Below are 12004 nucleotides of genomic sequence, written 5' to 3'. Positions count from 1 at the left end.
CTAGTAATTTTGTAATCTATAATTGAGCAGCATTGAAGAGGACGTTCTGTTGAGACTTACCTTAGCCCTGCGCTTGTCCCATTTCACCTCGATTCCCATGATGCACAGCGCCAAGATGGCGGCCACAACAAGCTCGATGAACACCGGCATGAGGTCCGAGGTGGTCAGCCTCTGAAAACTGGCAGGACGGGTCTTCGCAAAACTGTCGGGCGGAGTGCACTCCCCGGAAGTCTGCAAACATGACAGTTATTTTTGTTTTTGTAGATTGTTGTTGTATTGAACCCTGTGTTTCGTTAGGTAGTCTCTAAACTCAGATACTCTCAGGGATCCATCAAACGTGAGGCTCGCGTTTGATCATGGAGGTAACTAAAATCATGGTTGATAAACAAGTGTTGACAGTCTACGGTGCCCATCGGACATGAGTACCCAGTGTGTTATTGTAGCTACCCATGATGGTTTAACAAGATCTTTTCTAGTTAATTAAGATGCATATTCATCTAGAACGACTGGTTACTTTTGAATACAGGAATACAATATATGCTGGTCGAGGTGGAAAGAAAGAAAAGCACAATGTCCGTCACACTTACAACCCATTTCCTGTACAGGAAGTGCAGTCTGCCACTCTCCCTCAGCTGCATGATGGCGATGTTGATCACCTCCCTGAAGGGAGACCCCACCGGCAGTCCGATAGCCAGGTACCTTGTCGATTCGGTGTTGCCGTCGTGGATGGCCATCAGATCACACGGCTTCCGGTTGCTGTAGAATTGGGAAATGGTTGCCTCGCTGATGAAGGCCACTCCTCCCCTGCGCACGAGCTCCAACCCCTCATCCGTGGAGCTCACCCGAATCGCCCTCTGATAGAGACGTTGGAAGGACGGAAAGCTCTTGAAATACACTTCGGTTGCTCCTCCGCCGTAGAAGGCCGGCCGTATGCCGTCTGTTGCCGCCAGATCATCGAAGGACTCGATGGGGGCCACGGATAAAGCGACAGGACTGGCTAGGAAGAACCCTGCGATGGCGCCTGTGATCAGGATGAGTGTCCAGACGATGAAGCCGAACCAGAAGACGAAGAGAAAGCGCCCGGACACCGATCGGGGCGAGTAGTCCACCCCCTGCCAGCTCATCGCGCTGTAGCAGATCCACAGGCTGTGCCCGAAGGTAGACAGTCGGCTCGCCTCGCCGACCTCTGCCGAGTACGCCCGATTCTCGTACGGACTGACCCGAATGATGACGAACATGACGATGGCGGCCAGGAGAAACGACCCCATGACCACCAGCCATACGGGAATGGGCATGATATCTGTCCACAATGGCCAAAATTCCTTTCTTGCGGTCTAAAAGATAAGAAAACACAGAATAATCTAACAAATTTAGATTTTATGTTTCCAGGGGCGTTCGTCTCTTTCCATCTCTCTCTCTCTCTCTTTCTCTCTCTCTCTCTCTCTCTCTCTCAAGCTAGGGTCACGAAATTAGAATGATAGGTAGCTCTTGTGCCAGGAAAGAATTGACGTGAGTATGATCTCCCTGGCCTAGCAGCTTGCTCTGGACCTGCAGGGGCGTTTGTTGACAATTATATATCTAGACTAAAGGATGATGACTCAAGAACCGATTGATGGATCGTCATTTTTTGTATGTAGGTAGCTTAAAATTGATGCTTGACATAATGAAGCGTAGGTGATGCTTCATGAAACATTTAAGCAAATCTCGGTGTAATTTACATAATTAATGAATAGATTCTTTAAATCAGCTGCATTTCATGATAGGAATTATAAAGGTTAGCATAATTTGGCGAAGGCATGAGGTCGCGGAACTCTAATGAGTAAAATGAAACTGATAGCAATATCCCTTTATGACATTAAATTGACCGCAATTACACGTTCAAAAACTGTCAAATGTGTGGTAAGTCAACGAGCGTTTCAGGTGTCTGTATCTCTCAAATTATACCTAGCTATCAATTGACGGACGTACAAGTATTAACTGATTATTGTTTGCTTCTAAAGGTTTTTAGTAGAGTAGATAGACTCGTGCTTTGTGTTGTAATAAAGTTTAGTATAATGTACTATGATAATAATATACCGACCGGAGGTTTCTTGACCAACATCTCCAGTCGTTCGTCCACCACCACGGCGCTAAAGTCGATGACTCTTTCCCTCCTGGAGGTGATAGTCAACCCCAGAGCCATGTCTAGTTCCTGTAAGGACGTTAATATTTATTCATTTATTTATTTATTCGTTCGGCTGTAAAAAGACAAATTGTACAGCCAGGGCAGCCCAATTGTAAGGGCTTGCCCTGCTGACAAGACAAACATTGACATGCACGATACAACAATACAATACATTAACGTGGAGAGGTCAGGGTCATACACCTAAGGCTTATAGGGGTCGCCTAGAGAGTCCCATAGCTTTCGTTTGAAGGAGGCAATAGTGGTGGCAGTGCGAGCGTCAGTGGAAAGAGTGTTCCAGAGTGACGTTGCTCGATGAAAAAATGTTCTCTGGCCTCTGGTGGTTTTGGCAAGTTCAACAGTCAGTCGGTTGCTGTTCCTGAGGGGATAGCGAGACTCAGTAGCAGATGCACGGGTTCTGGGTATCAGGGTTTGGAGGTGTGGCGGACAGTGGCCGTTAAGGAGCTTGTACAGGGTGGTGACTGTATGGAATCTCCGTCTGAACTGACGTGATGGAAGGGACAGTTGGGTGTACAAGGTTTGGTAGGAGGGATAAGGGAGTCCATGTTGTCCACTGATCAGTCTGACGGTTTGGTATTGTACAGACTCCAGTTTCCGTTCGTCACTCTTGGTAAGTCCCGCCCAGACGATGTTGGCATACTCAAGGCCAGGTCGTGTAATGGTCTTATATAGCCTGAGTAGCATGTCACTTGGCACCTTCTTTCTTAGTGCACACAGTAGGCCAGCAGATCGTCTTGACTTGGTGGAAATTGTATCGATGTGCTTGGACCAGGAGAGTGTGTTCGTTAAGGTGACACCTAGATGTTTGTAACTAGCCACAACTTCCAGGGTAGTTCCACCCAGAGTGACTGGTACATGGGGCCTTGGGATGTTGCGAGTTGTGATGTACATCACCTTGCACTTATCCCTGTTTGCTTCGAGTTTCCACTGTGTGAGCCAGTTTGATACAGAGCACAGGTGACTACATGCAGGATTGACCTGTTACCGGTGGACAGTGAGGTATCGTCAGCGAACAAGTTTGGAGAACACTGTGTACAACAATATGTTAAGTCTTTGACATACAGGATGAACAGGCTGGGCCCAAGAACGGACCCTTGGGGGACGCCGGCAAGGGGCGATTTCCATTCGGATGTTCCGCCCTGAATAACCACACGTTGTCGCCTTTCGGACAGATAACTGTGGAACCATTGGAGGATAGGTCCGCGTATTTCGTGGGCACATAGTTTGGCAAGGAGACCTTTGTGCCAGACCTTGTCGAATGCTTTCTTCAGGTCAAGGAAAACATCCCACGACTTCCCCTCTGTCCATTGCCCTGGTCCATTCATCTACCAGGCGGGCCAGTTGTAGCGTGGTGTTGTCCTTGGTCCTGAATCCGCTCTGGTGACAATATCGGAGTGATTTGTTGCATTAGGTGTTTATTTAGTAGTGGTTCCAGTACTTTTGGGACTGTGTTGAGCAGAGAAATTGGTCTGTAGTTATTTGCATGGTGGCGGTCTCCGGCCTTGTAGATACGCGTTACATTAGCCTCTTTCCAACCAGAAGTGACTTGTCCGAAGGTAAGTGATGTGTTAAAGAGCAGTGTCAGGGGTGCAGATATGGTGTCTGATACCTGTCTTATAGGAGGTATGGAGTAATATCATCCGGGCCGCATGATTTTCCAGTCTTTAGGGTTTTGAGTTGCTAAGGACGTTTATAACAAAGTCATTGGCATCAGCACCAACATTGATATGATAGATTTGAACAATTACTGTGTAGTGAGGGGCGTCCCTAGATGGAGAGACAACCTAGATCGACAACTTGGTCCTACATAGCCAAAAACTACTACTTTATCCTGGGTGCCTGACTGGCCAGCGACATTAGGGAGCGGGCGGAAACTACGGAGTTCATACCTACTCCATCTACTCAGCTGCCTTACTAGCCTGGTTGCCAGACCCATAGCACACTGGACACAAAGTACGTCACTGAGATAGTTTGTGTTGAGTGTGCTATGGGTTTCGCACCCAGGCTACTGCCTTACCCTTCTGACAAGCTCCCCGACCATGCCAGTCCAGGTCCCGTCCTCCCGCAGGTACCCGTACTTCATGTCGGCAGGTTCCTTGATGACGAAGTCGAAATCGATGAGGTCCGACAGTTCCGTCATGAGGTCCACATGGAACCCCTCGAACGTCCCATCTTCTCTCTTGTGCAGGAACCCGGGGTGCTGATGGGAGGAAACAGTATGGCAGAAGGTGAATACATCCAAGCAAACAAAAAACAGCCTTTTTTGGCGACGTCTCAGGGAGGAGCCTAATGGTACAGTATTTTGTGCAGTTTGCAAGAATTCTAGGAATGGTACAGGCATTTTGTCCACAGGAATGGAATGTCCACAGGCTTCAGACTCTGACCCACATCTATGTCCACATTCCTGGAAACCCTTCGAAAGACCTCTCTTCCCCGGATGGCCCTACTTTCTGTGACCCCGGGGCTCGTTCACTATACACTCAGGGGAGGAGTGCGCTATATCTGTCTAGATTTACAGGTACCAAGTCTTACTCAAAATCATGAAATGATTGCAGTGCCATGCAAACAATAACCCTAACACCAACCACTGTCGCCATGGCAATGTATGTTTTCAGTGCCAGATTTGTTCTTGGTGTACACAAGATAAATGCTGGCATTTTCCAGCTGGAGAGTTATTTCTCTTTCTATTTTGTTGAAAAAATCTTACTTTTAGTCTTGTCTTGTTTTGGCTACCTGGTAGACCTCTAAAAGTAACGCCATGTTGTTCTCAATGTGTTTTGGTGGTGTACAGGAAGGGGGGGGGGTCAGAGGTGTCAACTTCACAGTATTTCCATCCATCGTACTTATTTTTGCTGATTAACAAATGTGATTTTTGGATCAATAGACGATTTGGAGGATGGATTACCCTGTTTGCATTTAGTTGAACCCTCCAGTAGGTAATTTTTGCCAGCTCATTTATAAGAATGATGTTTGCCATATTTTTCGTTTGGAGCTTGAATTGTTGGTCTGTGGCCAGGAACACAAGGAGCTGGTCTTGATTGTGGCTTTACGTCATTAAAAATACATTCAAACCGTGACGGGGGCCGATATTAGCCTCCACCAGGCCTTTCTACGGGAATACGGATCGTCGAATTTGGCAAAAAGAGAGTAAAAATTGGCCAAGGAAATCTGGCCGCGGGGAGACAGTTTCTTTTCCTGGCGACCAGTCAAACCTGCAAGGCGGCAAAACTCCCTTGGCAAATATTCTCCTATATATAGCCAGCGTAGTTAGTCTGGAAGAGACTAGGCCGATATCGCCTGTTGGGGAATTACGAATCATTCCTCGGGTTCCAAAGGCTATGTGCTCAGAGTAAATGAATCATAGTTACAGAAGTAGGGCGACGTGAGCGCTGGTCTAGAGTGGGGTACGCCATGTACGTTGTTTTTGACAGAGGTGCAGGGACGAACTGCATTGTACGTTACAACTGTAATGCAATTATGGTATACATGAATAAAAAAGAGAAACTTTACATCAATGGCGCCCACAATAACTGATGTCCTGGGACCTGCAAAACATGTAAAAATATCAAGTTAAAGATTTCAGACTTCTTTGAACAGGGAACACGATTGTAATCTCTACTAAATATCTTTTAACATAGTTGTTGTTGTTGTTGAAACTTATGCTCCATCTTGGATGCTTTTGGTCTAGAATGAACAGGTGTGGTCTTGAAGATTACTACTATTACTACTACTGCGCGCGCACTGATTTTAGCCTGTTCTGAAAAAAAGATCCTCTGAGGCTCTGGCCTGGCTCTAGGCCTGGGTAGTCCATGGTAGTTAGCGACAAAACGGAGACGGTGGTAACTCTGGAGGATGGCACCCAGGCTACTGAAGCTCCACGACTCAAGAACAGTGCCCATTCATAAATTCCGTAAAAGCCAGCATGTGTCGGCTTGGCGTATACGTTGCTATGTTCTACCGCTAATTCGCACTACCTGCTTTGTATTCCTGTGATTTAGTTACATTTTTATTTTTGGCCGGATTTTTTTTATTCGCCAGAGCGCACTAGTTTGGGGGTCTTCAGAGGATGTCATCCATAAAATTAAGTCGGTGTGGCCTTATTGTTGTTGCAGTGACCGTCAGTTGCAGGGATTCCGTTGAGGATTAGTTCTCTGAGCCATGGCTGCCAACCCGCAGCACGGTCGGTGTCCATGGTAACGGTCAAATTCTTGGTGCTGGGTCGTTTATCCTGCACATACGGAATGGACGGACTCAACATTCTCTTTGGCCATGTTGATTTGATTATATGGATGACATCATCCGGGAACCCCAAAACTGATGCGAGCGTACGAATAAAAAAAAATTGCAAAAGAAAAAAGTTGTTTTCATTATGAAGTCTACGTGGTCATGAAGGCTGAACAAATCACACAGAGTATGGTATGGCAATTTACTCTTGAAATTCATTTCTTTACATTTTCGTCTTTTTCGTTTGATTTTGGCATTCTACGACATGAAGGCTTGACTATCGTTTCCAGAACCGAACTTACGATGAATGTTTTGTACCTACTACACGTAGTTCCATGCCAAAATTGGTCGATTCTGGACAGTATTCCGCGTATCCAAGAACTCAGCAACTCTTGATGCACGTGGTCTAATAATAATGATTCCAGAAACGAGCCTGGGCGTGGTTCTGGGTAAAAACACGGTTCTGGATACAACCGGCCGTGCCACTGGTCAGAGTGCGGGGCGCTGTGAGGTCCTCTACGATGTACCCAAATGTTCGGAGCTACTTTAAAAACATCCGAACATGCATGTTGACGACGAGGTATATCGAGTCCACATGATTGTATTCTGTACACGTATTGATCAATGAAGAGATAGTGAAGAGAATATAGTAATAATGAATGTTTTTTGATGAACTACTACCGCCGGTTGGTACAGCTTCACTGGGCATTACACACCACAAAGAACTACTGTAATAAAAAAAAAAAACACATACTCGCCGCAACAGGTCTACTTGTCAATGCCAAAGAAGAAAAGTTACAGAGGTTTCGGACATTTGTCATCAAGGGCAAAGGGAACTCTTTCAAACACAATACACCAAGGGCAGGCGGAAGGCGTGTGGTCGAGAGGACGTCTACCTCTACCAAGCTTCGGGAAGCGGATGGATTTAAGAAAGCAAATTGGCCACTGGATAGACAGATAACATGCCGTGAGGGAAGTTGGTTCATTCTTTTTGGAGCGACAAACTGTACTGTTCAGCGGACCAACTCGCATGCCATGTTATATCTTTCTATTTGGCCAGTTTTTACTATTTCCAGCCGCTTCTCGAAGCTGGTAGAGGCTACAGACTTTAGGCTGTCAGGAGTGGACAGGAAAAACAACAAACCAGCTGGCCAAATTTCCCGTAGACCGCCAGAGGTGGTAGATTGTTTACTGACAGGCATGTTTCCCCCACGGCACGGCTCCGTGAACTACTGAACTGAGAAATTACGAGATCACTAAACTCCTACCAAAACGTTAACTCACCATAGATTTGGAAATTATGAAGGAAAATTCATCCTTAGAAAAAGACGAGAAGCTTACCTGTAGCGTTGGTCCCTTGCGCGGAGACGGAACAGGAAACGCTGAGAACAGACCCGACCAGGAGGTACACCGCCCAAGCCATGTCGTCTGGCAAGGACTCCAAGTACCTCTCTTTCTGCTGTGTGAGTCGATTTATACGTGCCACACCTTACAAACCGCACATGACTCCCCACCAAGAGGGTCTGTATGTCCTTCGTAAGGCGTAATCGGGCCTTCTTAACCTTCGTAATCCGTCGGCACCTGCCCCCAAATCATCGTACATCAGTACATTAATTAACCGTAACGTGTAATTGTCCGTAATCAGCTCTGAAAATTTGACGTAATTCGTAATCGGTAGCGAAAATTTTGCGTCATTCGTAATCACTACACCCCCATGCAGGCCCTCCACCGCGACTACCCCGGCCAGGCTTGTTCTGCCTCAGTCAGCGATCTGCCGCGTCAATCAGGCTGGACGCAGATCAGCTTCTCATGACCTCTGGGCGTTGATCGTTTCAAGTCGCCCCCACGCTGTGTTTCGGCGACTTTTTCCAACCTTCTCCCTTGAATTACGAGGTCCCCCTGTCAACGCGAATGCCCCGAGAACGACCATTGTGTCAAGGCCGCGCCATAGCCTGCCAATCATCGAAAATGAGGAGAAAGATCCTGTTTGATCGAGGGGCCTTAAATTAGGGTGTTGAGTGCTTGATGTGGTAGTAACGAGTTTCGTTTCAACAGCGAACTTAAAGGGGCATAATGTAACATTTTTTTCACCAAAAAATTTGAAATATTTTGATTGTAATTTACTATTTTTTTCGACATATTTGTGTAACTGTCTCACTTTTCTGATATTTATGGTTGGCCCAAAAACTCAAATGTTAACAAGAATTCTGAGATTTCATACCTCCATTAAATATGTAGAGTTTACGTAATAAGGTGGCAATTGATATAATGTAGTTTTATGGTGTTCTAAACTCAATTTACAATATTTTGTGTGTCAAACTCCTATCCTTTGGCAATATTTCATTTAAACATCCTCATTTCAACTTCCTCATTAATTATGCAAATTGCCTCTATATTAACATAATATATGCATAGTGTTGGTAACAATTAAGTAACCTACACATATCACAAGGTATTGAATTGCCATCATTCACCATTAAGAAATCATATAATTTTCGCATTAATTATGCAAATTAGGTCATCATTTTCATAATTGGTATCTGTTGACGTTCTATCTGCCATAGATTACATATCTTAAATGTATGAAGGTACTATAATGTAAAACACTGTATTTATAGAATTTCCTCCATTTGGCCTCCATGCAGACCCATGCACACCAAAGCAATAGACAGCACATGATCAATGGCCTGATAATTTATTTGATTCGATTTGTATTGCTCTCCATAAAAATCCGCTGACAGCTCTTGTATAGGTAAAATGATTGAGCTACAGCTTCACGATTAATAATGAGATGTGTTTCACTCACGTGACTATAACGTCACAGAAGTATCATTCGCCATGCTGGATGGTTAAAACTAGATGTTGCCAGGAAACTCTAAATCTGTTGATGTAACTACAGTCACATATAGTAAAACGCTGTGAACTTTATATCAACACACAATTTACAGAGAGATCAAATTTTTAGGGTCCACTGTTCCTTCATCAGGATAATCAATGACCAATCACTTCACGACGTGATCTCGCGAGAGTTACGGTTTACAAAAACGTGACCTTATTCACAGGAGACTTTACTGATACGTGACCTAAGCAATTTAACGTTTACTATCATGATTACTACCAACACAGATGAACTTTCATGATAACAGTAACATATATACTGGAAGGTATTTTAAAAAATTACTAGAAAGGTATAAAAGTGATAACAATGTGACGTCGTGTCATTTAGCCTCTTTACACGTGAAGAAGCCCATCAGGGTCAGACAGGCTGAATAAACAGGAATTATTTGGCTCCGGGTGACTTACTGAGGATCGGTTGCTGTTTGCAAAATGTCGGTTAGCTTGTGGAATGAATCCACGCTACTCTATACTACGCATGACATTATAAATGTACACATGTGTAGTTGACTCTTGATTACTCAACATGGCGGACAATACCTACGCCCTAATCACGTGAGTGCAAAGACTCTATTATTATAACAGTCACCTCACCATGAGGCAGTGTCCTTATGACTACTCATATTAGTCAAGTAGATCAGAGCATCGACTTCATAGCATCTTATAGCTCCATCGATAATTTCATACGCCAAAGGATAGTCAAAAATGGTCCCACACTGGTTCCAACTGGTCCCAACTGGTCACTCCCACGACCAGACGGTCCGCCGGCTACATGGAGGGTCTCGCTCAAACATTTGTGTCGTCATCACGCTGCCCGGCTGATTTCCCCGACGATGCTGCATCGGGCTGCTGAGGTGGCTGGAGGAAAGGTAAAATCATAGCATCTTCAGAACAAAAGATACAAAAACTGAAAGTGCTGCTTCAGTACCAAGGAGAGTCCCTAGAAGGGGCCCAAAATCTCTAGATGTGAGGCCACCCTATCCACGCACCAAATATCAGTAATAATTTCCATTCTGAATGCAACATCTTCAGCTGACATACGATAAGAGGGAGCCCGGAGAGGGACACAAAAATATAACTAATTTTGTAAAATCTATAATGATTTATAACTATATAAAATTTACCCAGCATTAAAGAGGACTTTTTTTGCTGAAGGCTTACCTTAGCAGTGCGCTTGTCCCATTTCACCTCGATTCCCATGATGCACAGCGCCAAGATGGCGGCCACAACAAGCTCGATGAACACCGGCATGAGGTCCGAGGTGGTCAGACTCTGAAAACTGGCAGGATTGGTCTTCGCAAAATTGTTGGTCTGAGTGCACTCCCCGGAAGCCTGCAAACGCGATAGCTGTTAGTTGATAATAGTTGTTGTATTGAACACTGTGTTCTGTTAGGTAGTCTCTAAACTCAGATACTCTCAGGGATCCAGCAAACGTGAGGCACAATTGCTCGCGTTTGATAAACAAGTGTTGACAGTCTACGGTGCCCATTGGACATGTCATGAGTACGCAATGTTGTAGCTACCTATTAGTACCTATTATGGTTTAACAAGGTCTTTTCTAGCTTAAAGTTAAAACTCTTGGTCCAACACAAAAAATTCTCTCACCTAGAGCTTTCGACCAGTAACTCTGGTCTTCCTCAGTAGACTGACCCAAAGAAGCCACGTGAAAAGCTTTACTGGGTCAGTCTACTGAGGAAGACCAGAGTGACTGGTCGAAAGCTCTAGGTGAGAGAATTTTTTGTGTTGGATCAAAAGTTTTAACTAGTTTAAACATGTTACTACCAAAACAGATAAACTTCCATGATAGGCTCTTTTCTAGTTAAGATGCATATTAATCTAAAACGACTGGTAGTACTTTTGAATACATGAATACAATATGCTGGTCCAGGTGGAAAGAAAGAAAAGCACAATTTCCGTAACACTTACAACCCATTTCCTGTAGAGCACGTGCAGTCTGCCACTCTCCCTCAGCTGCATGATGGCGATGTTGACCACCTCCCTGAAGGGAGACTCTATCGGCAGTCCGATAGCCTGGTGTCTTGTCGTTTCGGTGCTGCCGTCGTGGATGGCCATCAGATCACACTCCCGGTTGCTGTAGAATTGGGACGTGGTTGACTCGCTGATGAAGGCCACTCCTCCCCGGCGCACGAGCTCCAACCCCTCATCCGTGGAGCTCACCCGAATCGCCCTCTGTTGGAGACGTTGGTAGGATGGAAGGGGAGAGTTCTTGTAAAAGTAGTCAGTTGCTCCTCCACCGTAGAAGGCCGGCCGTATGTCGTCTGTTGACGCCAGATCATCGAAGGACTCGATGGGGACCACGGGGAAAGCGGCCGGGCTGGCGACGAAGAGCCCTGCGATGGCGCCCGTGATCAGGATGAGCGTCCAGGCGATGAAGCCGAACCAGAAGACGAAGAGAAAGCGTCCGGACACGGATCGGGGCGAGTAGTCCACCCCCTGCCAGCTCATCGCGCTGTAGCAGATCCACAGGCTGTGCCCGAAGGTAGACAGTCGGCTCGCCTCGCCGATCTCTGCCGAGTACGACCGATTCTCATACGGACTGACCCGAATGATGACGAACATGACGATGGCGGCCAGGAGAAACGACCCCATGACCATCAACCATGCGGAAATGGGCAAGATTTCTATCCACAATGGCCACCATTCCTTTCTTGCCATCTAAAAATACAGAAAACACAGAATAAT

The 12004-nt window shown here is 45.6% G+C and overlaps 1 protein-coding gene across 1 annotated transcript in view; it reads right to left on the bottom strand.

Annotated features, from left to right (window-relative positions):
* The window catches only part of LOC109462459 (glutamate receptor-like), a 17778-nt gene continuing 5774 nt past the window's right edge, over positions 1–12004 (bottom strand). The window contains exons 3-6 of the mRNA XM_019759015.1: positions 4200–4382; positions 2081–2191; positions 588–1334; positions 1–231 (exon numbers count right to left, since the gene is read on the bottom strand). Coding sequence (XP_019614574.1) covers positions 1–231; positions 588–1334; positions 2081–2191; positions 4200–4382 — 1272 coding nt within the window. The remainder of the gene's footprint in view (positions 232–587; positions 1335–2080; positions 2192–4199; positions 4383–12004) is intronic.

Source organism: Branchiostoma belcheri, unplaced genomic scaffold (genome assembly GCF_001625305.1).
Source record: "Branchiostoma belcheri isolate BF01 breed outbred unplaced genomic scaffold, Haploidv18h27 scaffold117, whole genome shotgun sequence".
Lineage (NCBI taxonomy): Eukaryota > Metazoa > Chordata > Leptocardii > Amphioxiformes > Branchiostomatidae > Branchiostoma > Branchiostoma belcheri.
This window is presented reverse-complemented; position numbering and strand designations above follow the sequence as displayed.